At 36.1% G+C, this 20,625-nt stretch overlaps 1 protein-coding gene across 1 annotated transcript in view; it reads left to right on the top strand.

Annotated features, from left to right (window-relative positions):
- The window catches only part of LOC138691192 (glucose dehydrogenase [FAD, quinone]-like), a 61,146-nt gene extending 48,197 nt beyond the window's left edge, over positions 1-12,949 (top strand). Inside the window, exons 5-6 of the mRNA XM_069812974.1 lie at positions 7,531-7,959; positions 11,958-12,949. Of these exons, the coding sequence (XP_069669075.1) occupies positions 7,531-7,959; positions 11,958-12,554 (1,026 nt within the window). The 3' untranslated portion in view covers positions 12,555-12,949. The remainder of the gene's footprint in view (positions 1-7,530; positions 7,960-11,957) is intronic.
- The last annotated feature ends 7,676 nt before the right edge of the window (positions 12,950-20,625 follow it).

The following is a 20,625-nucleotide window of genomic DNA, read 5'->3' as shown; positions in this document are numbered from 1 at the left end:
CTTCTACGTGAGTCTTAGGCAATCAAAAATGAACTAAAAATATTGGCATCTTAACCAAAAACGCCATTATAATTATAAGCCTAGATTAGATCAAATTTTGTTCCAGATGGAAAGATATTAAGCTCTTTTGGTAGTATAACTTCGAAAATTTATTTAGTAGCCCTTTATGTGGGCCTTGCGTCATTCCACAAGCTCCGTCTCGCTAGATTACCCAATTATCGAATAGGGTGTACTCATCCTGCCTATGGTAGTATTTAATTAACTCTTAAATCCATTCTTACATTTAAGCTAAAAAATGCATACCAAGAATAAAGATGTTTAACGCATTCAAAGGAATTTCATACATCCCTTGCACTGTTTTCATTTCATTCATTACATTCCATATATAATACATCTATTGAAAGTGAACATGTTATACAGGGACATCATTTTATTTTTACTTCAATTTTTATTGTACCTGAGTTTTTGAATGTACTTCACTCCCACCCCTTCTAATAATGAAGTTCCAACTGTCCTCCACACAGAAACAAGGACGCATATAGTAAACAGAACTGAGTTAGTGAGCATAGTACGTTCCAGAAATATGTTCGTGTTTTCCAATGACGAAAGAGCTTTCAATATTGAATCATATTTTCGCACAGGTACTGTCGTCCATTTGCCTACGTCGCATCCCGATTTCCCCAACTGCTTCTGTTCGCCCCTCTGTAAAGGCTAGTGGCTGGGCTGTCTTAGCTCTTTTCTGAAAACATTAATTTCTGTTAGAAATTGGATGCCTGCGTAATATTATACAACTGTTTAAAATAACTTACATAAAAGGGCTTCGTTAAGTAATTAACCGTCACGTGATTTCCCCCCTTTCTACGATCCTGCGACATAACCACTTGGACGGACAGTAGATAGCATGTCTGAATAATTTTATCTGTGCGGGTCGAGCAGAAGTCAAGATTGAATTTACAGTACGCAAGGAATTCTTTCATAGAGTAGGTACAGAATTATTTCAACATGAGTTAGTAGTACGAAGGACGAAACTGGTAACTGGAATTAGATGCAGTAGTTTATAGTGCGATAATATGCAGAAAAGAACTGAAGCCTGTATCGAAATGAAAGACCACCATTTTCAAAAATGTGTTTAAATAGCCTATCCATATTATGATTATTTTTCAATTTAACTTCATTCTCTATATTGTACGCTGTGTTGTAGACAGTATAATATATACTGCATAATGAATACGTCCGCAAGGATAACTCAGTTCGTGAGTAAAAACACTTATTGTGAATACTGTACTGCATTTTGATTAAACAAAAACATAATGAAAATTATCCAACTCATAATTGCGATATTTCCTAGTTTACGTAAATGGATGAACTACTTTTCTTCCTTCCTATACCTAGTAAAATGATTTGTTTGTATTTTACGCCAGAATCATCGAACTCCAGTTGTGGAAGGGGGTAGCAAACAGTGTTTCCGGGTCTCAACTGTTTATCCAAAGGTATAGCCAGACTAATATTAAAAATGTTAGTAAAAATAAAATGATGTCCCTGTACAAAACTAGGCTATATAGGCATTATACATAATGAACAGATTGTTCAGCTTCAACATGTGAGTATAGAACGAAATTTGGATAGGTCTGTATTTTATTTCTGGAATTATTTTTTTTTTTTTAATTAAGAATCCAGTATTAAATTGTAATTCGTAAGTTCATTCCCTCTCTACTCTGTCTTGCAGAATGTTTATGTCTTCCATAAGAGTAAAGTTACTGAAAGCTCAAATTACACGAAGTCTTACAAATTGTCTGTAATAGTGCTATGGAAATATTAGGTTTAGAAGCTTATGGGCAAAAGTAAATGAAAATGAACATCAAATAAAGCTTAAATTACACAAGTGCAGTTTAAAGATTTCTAACAATTCTACAGATGAAATTTTTTTGTCATTTTTGTCCTACATCTTTAAAAAAATATTTTGTTATTCATATCATTACGTATTTAGAGCCAAGGTAGAACTTGAAACATAATGTGTATTCATGTGTCTCACAGGGGACTGTCCTTGGTTCTATTTTGTTTTAATATATAGAGTGGAAGGTAAGGTAGTAAATTAATTGACAGGATCCATAGATTTCATTATTTAGTGTAAGTTTTGTCAAATAAAACAAATTAAAGAACTTTCGGATAGTGAGATAATTACAAGTGTTTCGAAAGCGCTGACGGCAATTGCAAGATGTCTCAATGCCGCATAAGTAGTACCCCATATCCCATGCGGTCAGCGACTTGAAGGGGGTGGGTTAAGTTCAATTACCTTTCACCGTGTACCTTGCAGCAGGTGAGGGGAGGACGGCAGCAAACATATGTACTGAGCTTCGGTGCAATACTTCGCGAGCTAATCTGGGGATAAATCTTCGCACAAAAATGACCTACGTAAACTCCGGATAGGGACGTAACTGTTATTTGTTTAGTTGAGAAATTTAATGTCAGAAAATGTAAATTAATAACCCGAATGAACATAACAGCTCGTGTTCGGGCGCAGTCAAACAATGAATACAGAATTATCAACTTAAAATGCAATACAGTAACAATTCAATACTAAGTATGGCGTAATAATTTTAATGTAAGCAAGAAATACGTACAGCAATAACAAGAAATAACGTGAAAATCAGGAAATTATGTCGAAATTAGTGAAAACATATCGGATTGAAGTTTCAGTTACAATTAATGAAAAAAGAAAACTGATGTAACTTTGTGAACAAAATGTAATTAACATTACAGTTTGTTGTTTTACGAATCACTAATTATTGGTGTTAATAATGAAATAAAGAGTAATAAACTCTGTAAACCACATTCCAATCACATTTTACAGGTACTGTTCAAAATATCCACCATCAGCGTGCGTGCAGCTTTCACATCTTTTAGTCCAATTATGACGAACTGTGGCCAGTAGTTCTTCACTGTTCCGAATTTCTTCCGCGGTCTGGATCATGTCTAAGTACTCACGATTTGTGAACTCTGGCAGCTCATAGTTTTGAAATAAACTAAACTGTATCGCTATACGTCCAACTGCACACTAATGCAATGTAAACGACACAACAGCTGATCAGTTGCGAGTACTACGAGACTGCTGCCTCGACAGCGATGCCAGATTTTTAGACCTTCTGTACGTCACTCGACAATCAATGTTTCCAGTGTTTCTTCAATCGATTAATTCGAAATCTGTGAATTTTCTAATTAAAATATTGTTGCAATGTGAACAAAATAAACGTTCTCTTCGTTGTTATAAAAGAAATTTAACCGTATTTTAAACAGTAATCGTAAAATTCGCGATCGATATGTCGGCATAAAAGTATTATTTCTTCAAAAACCTCGCAAAAACGACCAAAATTGTATTAGACTTTTTTGTTCGGTATATTTTATGGGATCACACCCTACAATTATTCATGCACTACCTTATCTTCCACTCTCTATAGTAGTGATTACTGGCAATTAATTAAGACAAATTCAATGGTGAGATATTTTTCGTATGCGAATGACACGGTTGTTATTCTTGCAGGTAAAAATTGGGATGATACATATCTTAATGCAAATAATTGAATCACTTTGGTTAAAAATTGGTTTGATTTCAAACTTATTTGCCTTAAATCGTACTAAAACCAAACACCTTACTATAATAATACCGGACAGCTAGCAGTTTTTCGTGCGAACGACGATGGTGTTGCTACCTACCTGCCGGGATGAAGATACTCGCGAAACAAGCTGTAATCAACTGCAATGTATATTGTTGCTGGGGTAGTTAATTTGTTAATAGTTTTATGAATTAGTACTAGTGTTAAAATATCAGGTTGTATGTGCTGTTCATAATATTGTCACAATTGCAGCATTACAAATTGCTCCAAATCGTACTTTCGATTTCCGACAGTTCATAAAACGTAAGTCAACAACATTCTTTAGTTAGGCCTAATTCCTTCGTCTTTGTGTTGATAGAAAAACACAAATCAGTTTTTTTTTATTTAGATCTAAGAAATAAATAGAAGTTAAAATGTATTGGATTTTAAGGTTTTATCAAATTAAGTTTTATCGTTGTCCACATGCCTTTACTAATTATTACAAGCATCAAATTACTATCAATTTTATTTTTGCAGTTGTCAGCAATGTCTATATAAAACATCATTGTAAATTCATTCCTAATATCAGATTGATTTTGTCTCGGTAAACCAAAGAAAAAATATGTAACAATTAATTACGGAACGTAATATGAAGTATGCAATATTTCTCATAATATGCAACTTTGATACAAGATAATAATTTTACATTAAATATTATTCAACATTTCTTAAGTGTTTCATATATAATTCCTCATTAGTACGTTTTAAACAATAGTCCGAATCTCGCTGTATTAATATTTGTATATGCGGACGTAATTCCATCCCTCTGCGCTAGATGTCAGGTCCGCGATTTTTCGCACTCACGCCAATGCTGCTAGTATACAGCTGTCCGGTATTTTTATAGTAAAGTATTTGCTAAAACTACGGTTTTACCATTTTCGTTATCATCTGTTGGTACAAAATGTCATGACTCGCGCTTGTATTTAAAAACTGATACATCCAGTTATTCTACTTGACTGCTATTCAGTGCAGTTCACTTTAGTTCATGGCAATGCAGTACACATTAGAACGGCGAATATTCATTTATAAAATATATATTACGAAAAAATCGTACAAAAAGTGTCGTGCTATATTTCTACGAAAATATCCTGGCGTTTAACAACTATCTGATTCAACAGTCCAGAATTTATTGAAAAAGACCAGAGAAACCACCCCATTTTTTTAAATAAAAAAAAGTATATGAATAAAATCTCGATAACACACGCTCTAGTGTACAATATTCTTGCACGAAATTGTTAAGAGAGTTAGCTCAACAGATAGAGGTTTCCAAGACATCAGCATGGAAAGCGTCGAAATTGTTAAAACTAAAGCCTTTCAATGCCGTGAAATTGAATTAAATGTGTCAAGTGTCTAGGGTTCAATTCTGTCGATAGAAACGAAATCTTTTACAGAGATATTGAATATGCATAGTCGACAGTTGTAGGACTAATTACAAGGTAAGTCAATAACTTATTTTCTCGGAAATTCATGCGCTGAGTCACTGCTAAGCGCGCTTTTACTTACCCATGTCATTTTTCAAACGGCGCCGCGCTAAGCCAAAACTTTTTCCAGGTGAATACTCGTTATACAGGGACATCATTTTATTTTTACTAAAATTTCTAATATTAACCTGGCTATACCTTTGGACCAACGATTAAGAACCGGAAACACCGTTTGCTACTCCCTTCCACTACTGAAGCTCGATGATACTGGCGTAATATACAAACAAATCACTTTACTACGTATAGGATGGAAGAAAAGAAGTTCATCCATTTACGTAAACTAGGAAATATTGCGATTTTGAGATTGATAATTTTCATTAGGATTTTGTTTAATCAAAATACAGTACAGTATTAACAATGAGTGTTTTTACTCACGAACTAAGCTATCCAAACGGACGTATTCATTATGCTGTGTATATTATACTTTCTACAGCACATTAGCGTACAATATAAATAATGAAGTTAAATTGAAAAATAATCATAATATGGATATTTAAACATATTTTTTTAAATGGTGGCCGTTCATTTCGATACAGGCTTCAGTTCTAATGTGCATATTATCGCACTATAGACTATTGTACATAATTCCAATTACCAGGTTCGTACTTCGTACTAGTAACTCATGTTGAAATAATTCTGTACCTACTCTATAAAAGGGTACCTTACGTACTGTAAATTCAATCTTCACTTCTGCACGATCCGAAAAGATAACATTACTCAGACATGAGATCTACTGTCCGTCCACGTGGTTACGTCGCAGCGTCGTAGAAAGGGAGAAAATCACGTTACAGTTAATTACTTAGCGAGGCCCTTTTATTTAAGTTATTTTAAACAATTGTATGGGTATAATATTACGTAGACGTCAAATTCCTAACAGAAATTAATGTTCTCAGAAAAGAGCTAAGACAGCCCAGCCACATAAGTGTGCTTAAATGCGACAGGCTCATGTCACTAGATTTACTGGCATGTAAAAGAACTCCTGCGGGACAAAATTCCGGCACATCCGGCGACGCTGATATAACCTCTGCAGTTGCGAGCGTCGTTAAATAAAATATAACATTTTTTAACTAGCATTTACAGAGAGGCGAATAGAAGCAGGTGGGGGGGATGCGACGTAGGCAAATGGAAAATGATGCAATATTGAAAGCTCTTTCGTCACTGGAAAACGCGAACATATTTTTGGAACGTACTGTTTACTATGACCGTACGGCTACTATGACTGTATATGCCATTAGTCGTCATCTCAGTGCACTATGGTGCAGGCACAGTTTGCTCGATAGCTCAGTTCAATCCCTTAGACATCAACTGTGCAGCAGGAGTTGGCGGGGAAGGATTCAGGTAATGGCAGTGGCGTACGTTCACTTGTTCAACCCTTTTCATCAGTCTCTAATAATTAATTATAATAAAAATAATAAACACGGAATAAGCATGTACTTAATTTATTTTAAGAGGAACTGTGTAATAAGTAAATCACTTTTCAGTTTAAGACAAGAAATAAGTTGTATTTTTCCGTTATGTATTGTAAAATTTTGAAAGTAAATAGTTCTTTCTTCATATTAAAGTAATTGAGAACTTACAGACCTATAATGCATTTTCACCGTTACAAAATATTAAACAAATCAAATCCATTAGTAATATTTAAATCATGTCATCCTATTCCTTTGTTCATGTGTCGTCAATAAAATAAAATTAATTATCCATTTTTTATCTGACACTATATATCAAAAAACCAATTATTTGTAATTATGTATAACATATGAAACATATTGTCGTTTCTGTTACAAGACTGGAATAGGCCTAAATTATTTTATTACAATGTAAATAACAAATGATAAAAATTATTTTCACTGATCATTAGTATTGGTTGTCTTGGATTTTTGAATTCGATTTTCCCTCACTAACTGTCAATGCTCGTGTAGAACACAATCGAAGAACACATTGTAAATTATTGTCAGAAATTTGGCTTCTGTGATGGGATGCGTTGGCTTGGCTCGACACACTGCACACTACTACCTCCACAGCCAGCGTCTCGGCGCTCTGAACTAGTATGCAGACCAGTTGACGATGGCTGGTATATGCGGACTTGGATCTGTGTAGAGGACGGTTGAACTTCATTAGTAGAAGGGGTGGGAATGAAGTACATTCAAAAACTCAGGTACAATAAAAATTGAAGTAAAAATAAAATGATATTCCTGTATTTGACGCGCAGTAGAAATTCTTATGTGGAAGATTTAAGATTCTTTCCTCAATATCGACTAAGTCGGCTAAATTATTCACTTTTTGAAAGAAGCTTGCGAATTTGTTCAGACAGCAACATGAAACACATCCAGAACAAAAACATGTCCATAATTAATAAAAGAGATTACAGCAGACTGAATAAAAAACTGTGTCTGTTTCAGGTGGGTATAAATTCCCACGTCACCAAGGTGTTGATCAACCACAGCACCAAGAAGGCGTACGGTGTGGAGTACCTTGATAAAGACGGCATTAAACAGGTCGCGTACGCCCACAAGGAGGTCATCCTGTCCGCCGGCGCCGTCAACAGTCCCCAACTGCTGCTCCTCTCCGGTGTGGGCCCTAGTGAAGACCTGGTTCCTCTTGACATCGATGTGGTTGTTAATCTTCCAGGGGTCGGCAAGAATTTACAGAACCACGTAGCGACGTCTATTGGTTTTTACATAGACGAAGCTGCGTCGGATTCCTTGACGCTAGAAGCCGTCAGAGAGTTCACGGCAAATAGAACGGGCAACTTGACCAGCACGGGACTTACTCAGACGACCCTCTTCATGAAGTCCAAGTATGCCCAGCCTGATGTGCCTGACTTGCAGGTGAGAGTATTTTCCACGCAAAATTGGAGTGTTAAAAGTTAACTCGACTAAGTTCATTTAGATTAGGGGAGAGTTGGGTAGTATCGGATATCGGGTAATATCGGACAGTGCGTTTCTTTCATCTACCACAGATGGTAGTATCTGAATGACGTGGTTACGTAACTGTATGCGACATCACAGAAACGTAACCATGTCTTTCAGGTACTATCATCTGGTTGTAGATGAAAGAAACTCACTGTACGATATTACCCGATGTCCGATACTACCCCACTCTCCCCTAGTGATTTTCTACGGGATGTTCTGTGATGTCAAAGTTCGCTTCGGTTCCCTCTTTTACTCCAAGCAGGCATTGCAAAGTCCGAGATCATTTGGTCAGCGAGGTTGAAGGAGATTTTTAAACATTTTCTCCCAACAGTTTTATTGGCTGTTTTCTGAGGCCCATGTATTGTGGGTCCCTATCACCACGGCATGGCGCGTCCTCAGGTTGCGGATAGAGGAGACGGCCTCCAGATATGGAGGGTAGCTGCGAATATATTGAATAAGCAGTCGTGGACAGCCGATAAGGGGTGGTCCTCCAGCTTGGGGGTTGGACGAAGGGCTAACAACCCATCACCGTAAAAAAACAGCTTGTTACGAAACCTAACAATAATGAGCGAATCCAGAAATGCGTATAGAGTGTTAGTTGGGAGGCCGGAGGGAAAAAGATCTTTGGGGAGGCCGAGACGTAGATGGGAAGATAATATTAAAATGGATTTAAGAGAGGTGGGATATAATGGTAGAGTCTGGATTAATCTTGCTCAGGATAGGGACCAATGGCGGGCTTATGTGAGGGCGGCAATGAACCTCCGGGTTTCTTAAATGCCAGTAAGTAATTAAGTAATAGGGTTAACAAAAACGGTACCTATCAGTGTGATGTGGTACTGTGACTGAGGAGGTATAGTAAGCATTCGGAGGGGGGGAGGTGGTGAAAGAACATACTAGTGGGACTTCATCAGAATCTTAAGTATATACAATTGAAACGAAAATTGACACCAATAGCTGAGTCACATCTACAAAGAAAAGTGTCATTTGGACTTCAAGAACATTCCTGTACTTCAAAACATGCTGCGGTGCTAGTCTTTGGGTCGTTTCTCCTTACAAAGTAAAATAAATACCGCTTCACGCTTTGACTGATAATCTGGTTGGATTATTATAAATGTTTCATAAAACTGTACAGCGAATGTCAGCTAATCTACGGTGTACATTTTATAATCACCAACACCACCCACGCTACATGTGCACTTGATACAGCGTTGTTAAAAGCAGGTTTTAAAATGCTTCGTATGATTCACTGATGTATATTTCAGTTGCAGTTATTAATTTTTCTAGTCAAATCATGACAAATTAAAGTAGCTAATTCAATTCTTCCCACTCAACTAAGAAAAATACATACATACATACATACATACATACATACATACATACATACATACATACATACATACATACTTACTTACTTACTGGCTTTTAAGGAACCCGGAGGTTCATTGCCGCCCTCACATAAGTCCGCCATTGTTCCCTATCCTGAGCAAGATTAATCCACTCTCTATCATCATATCTCACCTCCCTCAAATCCATTTTAATATTATCTTTCCATCTACGTCTCGGTCTCCCCAAAGGTCTTTTTCCCTCCGGCCTCCCAACTAGCACTCTATTTGCATTTCTGGATTCGCCGATATGTGCTACATGCCCTGCGCATCTCAAATGTCTGGATTTAATGTCCCTAATTATGTCAGGTGAATAATACAATGCATGCAGTTCTGTGTTGTGTAACTTTCTCCATTCTCCTGTTACATCATCCCTCTTAGCCCCAAATATTTTCCTAAGCACTTTATTCTCAAACACCCTTAACTTATGTTCCTCTCTCAAAGTGAGAGTCCAAGTTTCACAACCATAAAGAACAACCGGTGATATAACTGTTTTATAAATTCTAACTTTCACATTTTTTGACAGCAGACTGGATGATAAAAGCTTCTCAACCGAATAATAACAGGCATTTCCCATATTTATTCTGTGTTTAATTTCCTCCCGAGTATCATTTATATTTATTAGTGTTGCTCCAAAATATTTGAACTTCTCCACCTCTTCAAAAGATAAATTTTCAATTTTTATATTTCCATTTCGTACAATATTCTCGTCACGAGACATAATCATATACTTAGTCTTTTCGGGATTTACTTCCAAACCTATCGGTTTATTTGCTTCCAGTAAAATTCCCGCGTTTTCCCTAATCGTTTGTGGATTTTCTCCTAACATATTGACATACTAAGAAAAGTACATACTTCCCCCAAAAAAATAGAAGCTTAGCTTACCTGTGTACGTTCTTATTAGAGGCGTTAGCAATATCTTGACTTAATTAATATGACACAACATTACGCTCCGTCACGCGCTCTGAACAATGCTTCGAGAGGAGAAACGAGATTCCACGTCGAAAGTAGGCGAGTCGGGAATCACTGACAAGGATAGTCTCTGAAAATTATGTTACAGAAACATTCTACCGGATAATTATTTTACGTATCGATTTGTTGTATTGAGTTCGTGACTGTATATACTAGACTGTGGTAACAACATACGATCGCAGCGTCACTGTTAACGTTCCACATACAAAGTGGTTTCTTGCTTCACACTTTTGGCATCCCAACATAACCGTGATGCACGATCACAGCATAATATTGTTCTATTAATAGCATGTCATCAAACATCCCTCTACTCTGCTTACTTATCAATATACACAGTCCGTTCCTGGAATTCCTTGTCACAAGAAGAAAGGAGTAGTCGGAGTCTAAAACCTTTAAGACTACCTTAATTAGAAATATTCTTATTGTACAGAACTAGTCTCTTGTGGAAATTGGTAAAAATTTATTTCATATGAAAATAGTTTTTAGTTATTTTGATATTCCACTTAACCTTCTTCATTATATATTTGTTAAACAGTACGTTTTCGCTATCTAATCTTATTGTCTTGTAACCTGTTTTTATTCTCCATGTTTATTGTATTTTATGGAGCACGTTATTGTATTTGTGCTTTTTCTTAGTTTTATTCAATACCTAATCTTATGTAACTTACTTATATTCTGTTTCAAGCAATTTCTACAACATTCAATTTGTTTATATTTTTGTATTCTCCCCTATATAATCTTGTGTGATTAATTTTGATAAATGCAATTGTCCTATTTACTTTATGTGTTGTAATAGGTGTCTATTACTATGTTGTTTTGTATTCTGATTTTATGTGTTCTATGCATTTCATGTGTATGTTTCAAACCTGTTGATTGGAAGAGAAAGCCTTATGGCCTTAACTCTACCAGGCAAAATAAAGCTGCTGCTGCTACTACTGCTGCTGCTACATCTACTGCTACTGCTACTACTACTACTACTACAGTGGAAGCTCTTAATTTCGACAGAACACAAGTTCGACATCCTATAGTTCGACTGCTTACATAGAAGAATTAGACACGCCCCTATACGGGCACTAAGAAATGGGTTTGCCGTTTGAATGGGAATTGGTTCTGTGTCTTGTAGTGATAATTTTGTTAAAGAAAAACAGAATATTTTATTGATTAGGACAGCCATATTGATCACTGATTTTATATTAATGAACTCTTCTTTTTCTATTTGACAATAGTGCCGTTTGTGAGACGGAACTGTCGAAACCCACTGTGGTACTAGAAGCGCATAGACAAGTCTCGGGGCGGGCAGGAAATGCAAGTACAGTACTGTATTCGTTGATGGATAACCAATAAGAATTTGTATTCATTTCACCTGCCACATCCACTACTCTTATTGGACTGAACTTTCAATTCTGTTTTGTCGAACTTAGGAGAGTCCACTGTACTAATATTACTACTACTATACTACTTTTGTATTCATGAAACCTTTTAAGTTCTCTTCTTTCCGTCATTTATAAACTCTGAATCTGGAAGTATGTAATTTTTAAACGCCTCGATTTGTTCTTACAGGTATTCTTCAACGGATACACCGCTTCATGTTCCAGGACTGGCGCAGCCGAAGAATGTGAAGTTACAGGAGCACTTGAAAATTGTGGTAAAAGATACATCGCAGCTCGTCCAACCAATGTCTTGCCGCTCAGCAGAGGGTATCTGACACTACGATCATCCAACCCACTAGACCCTCCCCTGATTTACCCGCGGTACCTGCAGGCTCAGAGGGATGTGGACGTATTGGTCGACGGTTTAAAGCTTGCCATCCAACTGACGAAGCAGCCAGCCCTGCAGAAGTACGGCTTCACAATGGACACGACACCGGTCGCAGGTTGTGATTCCTACACATTCGCCAGCGACGAATATTTCTCCTGCGCGATACGCATGAAGACGGGACCAGAGAACCACCAGGCGGGTTCCTGCAAGATGGGTCCAGCGAGCGACGTGAACGCGGTGGTGGACAACGAGCTCAGGGTGCACGGCGTGAGCAACATCAGAGTGGTGGACGCCAGCTTCTTCCCAATAAATCCCAACTCCAACCCCACTTCCGTTATAGTGATGGCCGCTGAGAAGGCATCTGATCTCATCAAGGCAGCTTGGGAGGGCACTGCCTGACTTGACAACCTAGCAAAACATAATGGATGACGGCATTATTTGAGTAGTTTGTATAGGCTAACAAGACTGTAAATCAAGGGCATAATTGTAACGTGTTATAAAACCGCTCAATTACATAAAAGAAAACGGGTGAATTCTTTAGGATAGAAATCTAACCAGGTTAGTTATAAGGTAGCAATACTTCGCTGTATAATGCTACGCCATTAAACATACACATTAAAGTAGAGCTCGCTCAAGCAACAAGGATTTTTTTCTGTTATGTTATTAGCACAGAAGTTGCTTTTTTTTTTTTAACCCATCTTGCTACTTGAGTACCGGTAAGTACTACATAGTCTAGATCAGCCATTTTCAACCGGTGTGCCGCGAGAAAATGAAAATAATAAAGTTTTTATATATTTATTTATTTAATCTGACACGATTAAGACCATAAGGCCTTCTCTTCCATCCTACCTGATAGCACATATACATACAAAAAAAAGAAATACAAACATTGATGAAAATAATACAAATTAAGTTAAAGCCCTATAGAGGGTCATCAGAGTCAAAAGAACACTATAGACCTCTCATCGAGCTAATACAATAAAAAAAGAAAAACAGAGATAGTAATGATGATAGTGATAACTGATGATGATGATAATAATAATAATAATAATAATAATAATAATAATAGTAATAATAATAATAATAATAATAATAATAAATACATTACATATTAATTGTCAATTTTACAACAGCATAGTTACAATATTTACTATATGTCATGGGTCAAGGTGAAGTTGCGCAACCCGACAGGTGTTCAACAAGCAATTCCATGAACTAGAATGTGATTCTTTAATTTTAATTTGAATTTTGATATTGTCCGACAGTCTCTGACATGGTCGGGGAGAGAATTCCAGAGGCGTGGAATAGATATGCTGGAAGATGATAAGTAGAAGGATGTTCTGTGCAGAGGAATAGAGAGAAGGAACATGTTCCGGGTTCGAGGTAGTGAAAGGTAAACAAAACGAGATGCTAGGTAAGAGGGTGTGGAGGTGTGGATGATTTTAAATAGTAATAAGAGAGAGTTGAAGAATCTTCTTTCTTTAAGTGGACTCCAAGACAAAAATTCTAGTGACGGTGTTACATGATCGAATTTTCTAATGTTACTAACGAAACGAACGCAGATATTGTGAACACGCTGTACTCTATGGGCAAGATCAGTATTTAGATTCGTGAATAGAGAATTGCAATAATCGAAGTGGGGCATCACTAAAGTTTGGATGAGGTTCTTTTTAAGGCTGAGAGGTAAAACGTTAGTTAAGTGTCTGAGGGAATGAATTATGAAAAAAGTTTTCTTACATATGTAGGTCATATATCGTACCAACTTTAAAAAATATTGTATTTTACATGTCTTTATGAAAAAAAAAATATCGTACATAATACCTCGGCAAAACATGTAATATTGTTTTTTTTTTCATATTTCATAAATAATAAATTAATGAAACATGCATAATACCATAATTATTACATTAATATTGCATTTTAATAATTTTCTGTCATTAAATATTACATTTCTTTCATAAACTTCAAATAACGATACAAAAAGGTGTGTTACTTCTATTTTGTTTTCAAGAAAGCCTTTGATAAAGTAGACAGACCAAGGTTATTACAAAATTTAGTAGACGACAATGTTCCACAACAGTTTATCCACAATATTCATAACATATATAACCAAAATAAAATAGCAATTAAACAAGATGGTAAGCTATCATTTTGGACACCCATCAATACTGGTGTAAGACAAGGATGTGGATTATCACCCATTCTCTTTATTATTTATATGAACCGAATAATTAAAGAGTGGAAGCAAACTCGCCATGAATATATATACAAATTAACAGACACCTTAAATTGGATTCAATTCTCTTTGCAGACGATTTGGTATTATTAGCACTTTCAGAAGACGACCTCCAACTTGCAGCAAGTAGCAGTCACATATAATATGGAAATTTCAACAGATAAAACAAAAATTATGGCATTCTGTGGGAAATGCCCAATACAAAGTAAAATTTGTCTCGATAATAAAATGTTAGAAAGGTGTAGTAGTTTCCCATATTTAGGTTACAATTTTTCCATTTTTGAAGAATTGGACATATCACAGAAAATTAATAAATACACAAGAGCTATGGGCATTATAAATAGTGTGATGAAACCAACCTTGGTTCAGAAACACACCCGCATACGTCTCTACAACACATTGGCACGACCGATGCTCAGCTGTGGCAGCGAAGCATGGACACTGAGGAAAGCAGATAAAAGCAGAATAACGGCTTGTGAAATGCGATTCATGCAAAGAACAGCGGGCTATACTAAATGGGATCTGAAAAGAAATTGTGAAATTTAAAGGAACTAAAAACTCAACCAGTTTTAGATTACAATGTTCAATATCAGTCTAATTGGAAACATCATTTCGAAAGAATGAGTAATAGTAGACTCCCAAAGGCAATTTATGATTATGTACCACATGGCCAAAGATCTGTGGGTCATCCTGCTAAGAGATGGCGTGAAAATTTTATGTGAGACCATAACAGGCCTTGTGGCCTAACACTTGTCAGGCAGAAGATGAAGACTTCTATTCTGTGAATAATGTGTGTTTTGTTTAGGTGCTTCTCAACTCTTATTTCCCCCCCCCCCCCCCCATGCATCCTTTCACTATTCATCACACTGCCTTCCTCCCATGTTGACTCAATAATAATACAAATAAAATTGAAAATGTTTTATTTTAAATATTAATGCATATACTTTTATCTCATTTATCATCATCATCGCCCTTGCAGGTATTAGGCCTAGTGGCCTGTTACGGTCTCCGTCCATCTTTTCAGAGGGCGTCCCAAAGATCGTCTTCCATGTGGTATATATAGCGGTGAATTTGTCTTGGGAGTCTGGAAAGGTCCATTCTATGGACATGGTTAAGCCATTTTTGTCTACAGTGGTTGAGATGCTCATAAATAGGTGTAATTTTCAATTCTTTTGTAATTAGTTCATTCCTTTTGTGGTCAAGCAAGCTGTAGCCGGCAGTTTTCCTTAGAAATCTCATTTCCGCTGTTGTTAGGCGTTGAACACATGAGTTTTGGACAGTCCAGGCCTCACTACCATACATGAGGACAGGTCTTGGTAGAACTTTATATGCTTTTAACCTGATATGTTTTTGGGTTTTCGTAGTTGTGAAAACCTGGTTGATGGTTCTTAAGGCTCCATTAAAATGTTGAATATTTTCAGATATATCAGTAACAGGTAAATATGTCAAATTGTGACCTAAATATTTAAATGAGTTTACCTTTTCTAACGTATGGGTTCCAATGCAAATTTTACTCCTAACTGGCTGCTTACTTTGGAACGCCATAATTTTTGTTGTGTTTGGGGAAATTTTCATATTGAAATTTCGTGCTATTATATTCAGGTGATGTATTGAGTATTGCAGCTCGTCTTCATTTGTAGCAAAAAGAACCTGATCGTCTGCATATAATAATGTATCTAGAGTACAATTTCGGAAGAGCGGGATGTTTCCATGAATTGTTAGTCGCCAATGTCTGATGATGGAGTTGATGTATATATTGGATAAAAGTGGTGAGACGGGGCATCCTTGACGAACTCCACAGTTTATCGGTCTCCATTCGGTATGTCCTAATCCAATAGTAATTTTGATAATATTGTGGTTATATAATTCGTAAATTAATCTTATAATTGCGTTTGGAACTGAATCATCTGCCAAAATTTGAAACAGCTTATTTCTGTCAACACTGTCGAAAGCTTTATCGTAATCAATAAAAGCCAAGTGAGTTTCTTTATTACATTCCCTGTGTTTTTCGATCAAAACCTTCAAAGTTAAATATCCACCTGCGCAAGATCTGCTTTTTAGAAAACCGTTTTGTTCGTCACCAATGAGAGTTTTGTAGTGAGCTTCCAACTTAAGAGCTATTATTCTTGAGAAAATTTTGTATCCACTATTTAGGAGACTGATTCCTCTGTAGTTTGTGCAATCTTTTATCTCATTTATTTGCATGTTATAGTCCACATTCCCTCCTAAAACCCTCAAAATTCCCTCTCGGTTGAGGACCACTGGTTTAGAATATATATTTAAGCGTCTCGCGAGATTTTAAATTACACCTTTAGTATGCCACATCTCAAAAATGTTGGAAAACGCTGATCTGGATTGTTATTCCTTAACCCAAGGATAATGGATTTTTTTCCAATATACAAGCATTGCGCTCTTTCATTGTACAGGGACATCATTTTTTTTACTAACATTCTTAATATTAACCTGACTATACCTTTGGATTAACGGTTGAGAACCGGAAACACCGTTTGCTACCCCTTCCACGACTGAAGTTCGATGATACTGGTGTAAAATACAAACAAATCACTTTACTAGGTATAGAAGGGAAGAAAAGTAGTTCATCCATTTACGTAAACTAGGAAATATCGCAATTTTCAGTTTGATAAATTTCATTACGTCTTTGTTTAAACAAAACACAGCACAGTATTAACAGTGAGTGTTTTTACTCACGAACTGAGCTATCCATGCGAATGTATTCATTATGCAGTGTTTATTATACTGTCTACAGCACATTAGCGTACAATATAGAGAAAGAAGTTAAGTTGAATAATAATCATAATATGGATATTTAAACACATTTTTGAAAGACTTTAGGAACTTGATTCTTTACAGTTTAATTAATATGCATCCTAATGTACAGTCTTAAAGAATTTACAAGAGTAGCGTGATTTGTAACAATTGTTGTGATAGATGCGTAAGAAAATGTAATTTTGTAGTCAAAAAAATCGAAAAAATTCTGTACGAAGCAACTATGGAATTCACAACACACTTTTAGCTTCAAAATATTAGCTAATTACAGAAACGATAATTCTGAATAGTTCATTCTTTATCTGTAATATTCTTTTACCCTTAAAACTCAATAATAATGGTATTTTACAAACAACTTCAAATCAGCATAACTCTGAAAATATTGAGAACAGTACACATGTTTATATGACATTTTTTGCTCAGAATGTCTTCGGAAATAAGATCCATAAGGGACGGTAAATCCTCGTGAATCATCCTGTATATTCGTCTTTCAATGAAGCACAAGTGTTTGAATTAATTTTTATTTTTATTTTTCATCTATTCCTTTGTGCAGCGCAATTCCTTCTAAGGCAGGGGTGTAAAATAGTTTGGTCATTAATAGACTCTAATAGACATAATTAGACAGTGGATGTGGGATGACTTAAGGAAAAGTGAAGTTGTTTCGTATCAGAGTATATGGCACTTGCCGTGCCGTCCGACTTTTGTGTACCTGGAGAGTACAGCAGCGTACAATACGAATGAACCCCCATCTGTTCATAGTAACATTGCAACGCAATGTGTGCAGTTGTGTTATCCTGCTCAAGTATTTAGTACGAGTTGAATATGTTGTGCTGATCCATTCATAATGGCAAAACGTTAAATTCGCTCAGAGATACGAAATGCAATTAAGAAGTATGAGAGTGACATTTTATGTATTAACGAAGACAATATCGTGTGTAATGTATGTAAAATTGAAATAAAACCGGAACAACTCAGGCTATAGAGAAACATTGCAACAGTACATCGCACAGGAAATGCGTTGAAATGAAATCTGAGGAACCATCTACTACTACATCATCATCATCATCATCATCATCATCATCATCATCATCATCATCATCATCATCATCATCATCATCATTTAGTTTTGCGGGTCTAACGACATGTGCAACATGATGCTCAGTACAAATATTCCTCTAAAGAAATTGAGTGATCCCCATTTTAGAGGTTTTCTTCTGAAATTCTCTCGATACAAAAACTGTTTAAGCGATAGGCGAAGACGATTCAGCTTCGACAACTTACGAGAATATATCGTCGTTCACTGCAACGCTGGTAATTGCATCAATGATGACGAGGGCCGAACCTTGCAAGGTATGTACTACAGTACGTTATTTTTCTTTTCCTTCTGACTGTACGGAGATACAGTAGCATGTTGACGTCGTCTGTTTACGTTTAAAACCTGTTCAGCCAATGGTCTGAATGAAAAAATGTAACATATAGTAAATGTGCACCTACATTCAACGATATGTCATCCCGCATCCACTGACTAGTCATAAATATCATAGTTTTGAGCGAGAGTCTATACCTGGTAGGGTTTATCTTGTCCCAGTAGCAATGAAACCAAGTCCCTTCAAATGAGGGTGGAGATTATAGGAGGGTTGTAAATTTTCAGGATTCCTTTCAAAACCTTGTTATTGTACAGGATACCGGAACTCACTTTCTTGAAAGACAAGCTCAGTGACGGAACTACACAGTACGAAGAGATATATTTTATTTTATTTTGTGCTACAGAATGTATGAACTAGTCCCTTCCGCCACTGGATGGATGGACGGCATCGCTCCACTCCCCCATCGCCATAACAATATAGACGAAGTAAGACGTATCTCTTTTCTCTCTCTTTTCACAGTGAGACAAGATACATTACACAAACTTTAGCAGCAATGATACTTATGTTTGTATTATTGTTTCTGCTCCTCATATCTTGTGACACTCTGGTTGGAAATATTGAAAATATTTAACAACCGTTCAAAAATTACCTGAAAACGAAATAGACTTTGACTATCCTTGAGTAGCAGATGCTACTTACCAGTATTCTCAAATAACAAGCTTGTTTGCTAGTTAGAACGATATGTGTTCCTGGATATGATGCATTCCCTTTCTGTTTCTTGGTTCTTGCATACAACGGAAGTGTTTTCGTTGCCACGTATTTCAAGCATCTTTTCAGCATCTCGATGAACACGAACTAAAGTTTTATAACTTGAAAACTCCTACAACATGAACTGCATTCAGCGCTGACACAGAAATACTATGCACACGTAAACAAACTTCTCATTTAGCAACAACTCTGAAAATCTTGTTTTAAATAATTCGTAAAAATTACAACGTCAAATCCAATTTATGTACGACTTAAGCAAGCTGGAGGCAACTCTTCGAAGTATCAAGAGAAAATACAAGTCATTACATGTCGACGAATTAAAAGGAACACGTTTGTGGCTTTCTCAGCGCCTGCTAATTAAATAAGAAGCACAATGCAGTCTTCAGCCACTCAAGAAGTGAGAGTCTCGCATCTGAAAACTGAATTCTACATTAGTGAGTGCCCCATCCAACACCATTGCCTTGATTAATAGTCTTAATAATGTAAAGTGATGAATAAAAGCTAAGAAACACTTCTTCCATCTCTAACGCTGTATTCTCTTCTTTAAAAATTAAACAATCTCTCTGAGCATCTTGCTTTCATGTCTATGTTTGAACACTGAACCTTGAATGCATTACACCTCACCATAATCTATATATATAATTTGAAATGGTAATGGAAATTACGGGAAAACGGCTGAACGGATTTTAATAAATGACCCCTCATTTTGAAGCTTGGAACCCAACGTTTGCAGAAAAATAGTAGTTTTCAGTGAAATGTAAATTTTTGACATAATTTTCCTATTTTCAAAAATACATCTGTCGTCAGTTTTGAGAACTAGCTAATTGCATTTCAGAATAAAACAAACACACACTACAGTAATAGTAATATGCGTTACAAGAGCGGTATGTTGAATTTTGAAAAAGCGAAACGTAGTTGAGCTTTTTTAATTTCCGAGAATTGAAAGAAAACATACCGCTCGTGTATCGTACATTATTTTGTGCGAAGATCGTTTGTTACATACCTGAAAGAGGAATTTATAATTAGTTGCAATGAAATCTTCATTTGCAAAACAAATATACCTATCTTCAACATTGTTGCTTTAAAATGTTTTCTGTGTTTACTATACTCCAGCAGGCCGTGATATACATGTCTTTCTCCCCCCCCATTCTATGGAATCTTGTTTATTTTTTCAAGGCTTCCTTAATGTTACTTGCATCACGAATGCAGTAACTTTAGTGGAGTTGTAGAGTTTACTTAATTTTTGCAAATATTTAAAAACAATAATTAGCAGTGCAATTTAGGTGAAATTGCAGTGGTAAGCTTCCAATTT

The sequence above is a fragment of the Periplaneta americana genome, chromosome 16, assembly GCF_040183065.1.
Source record: "Periplaneta americana isolate PAMFEO1 chromosome 16, P.americana_PAMFEO1_priV1, whole genome shotgun sequence".
Taxonomy (NCBI): domain Eukaryota; kingdom Metazoa; phylum Arthropoda; class Insecta; order Blattodea; family Blattidae; genus Periplaneta; species Periplaneta americana.
This window is presented reverse-complemented; position numbering and strand designations above follow the sequence as displayed.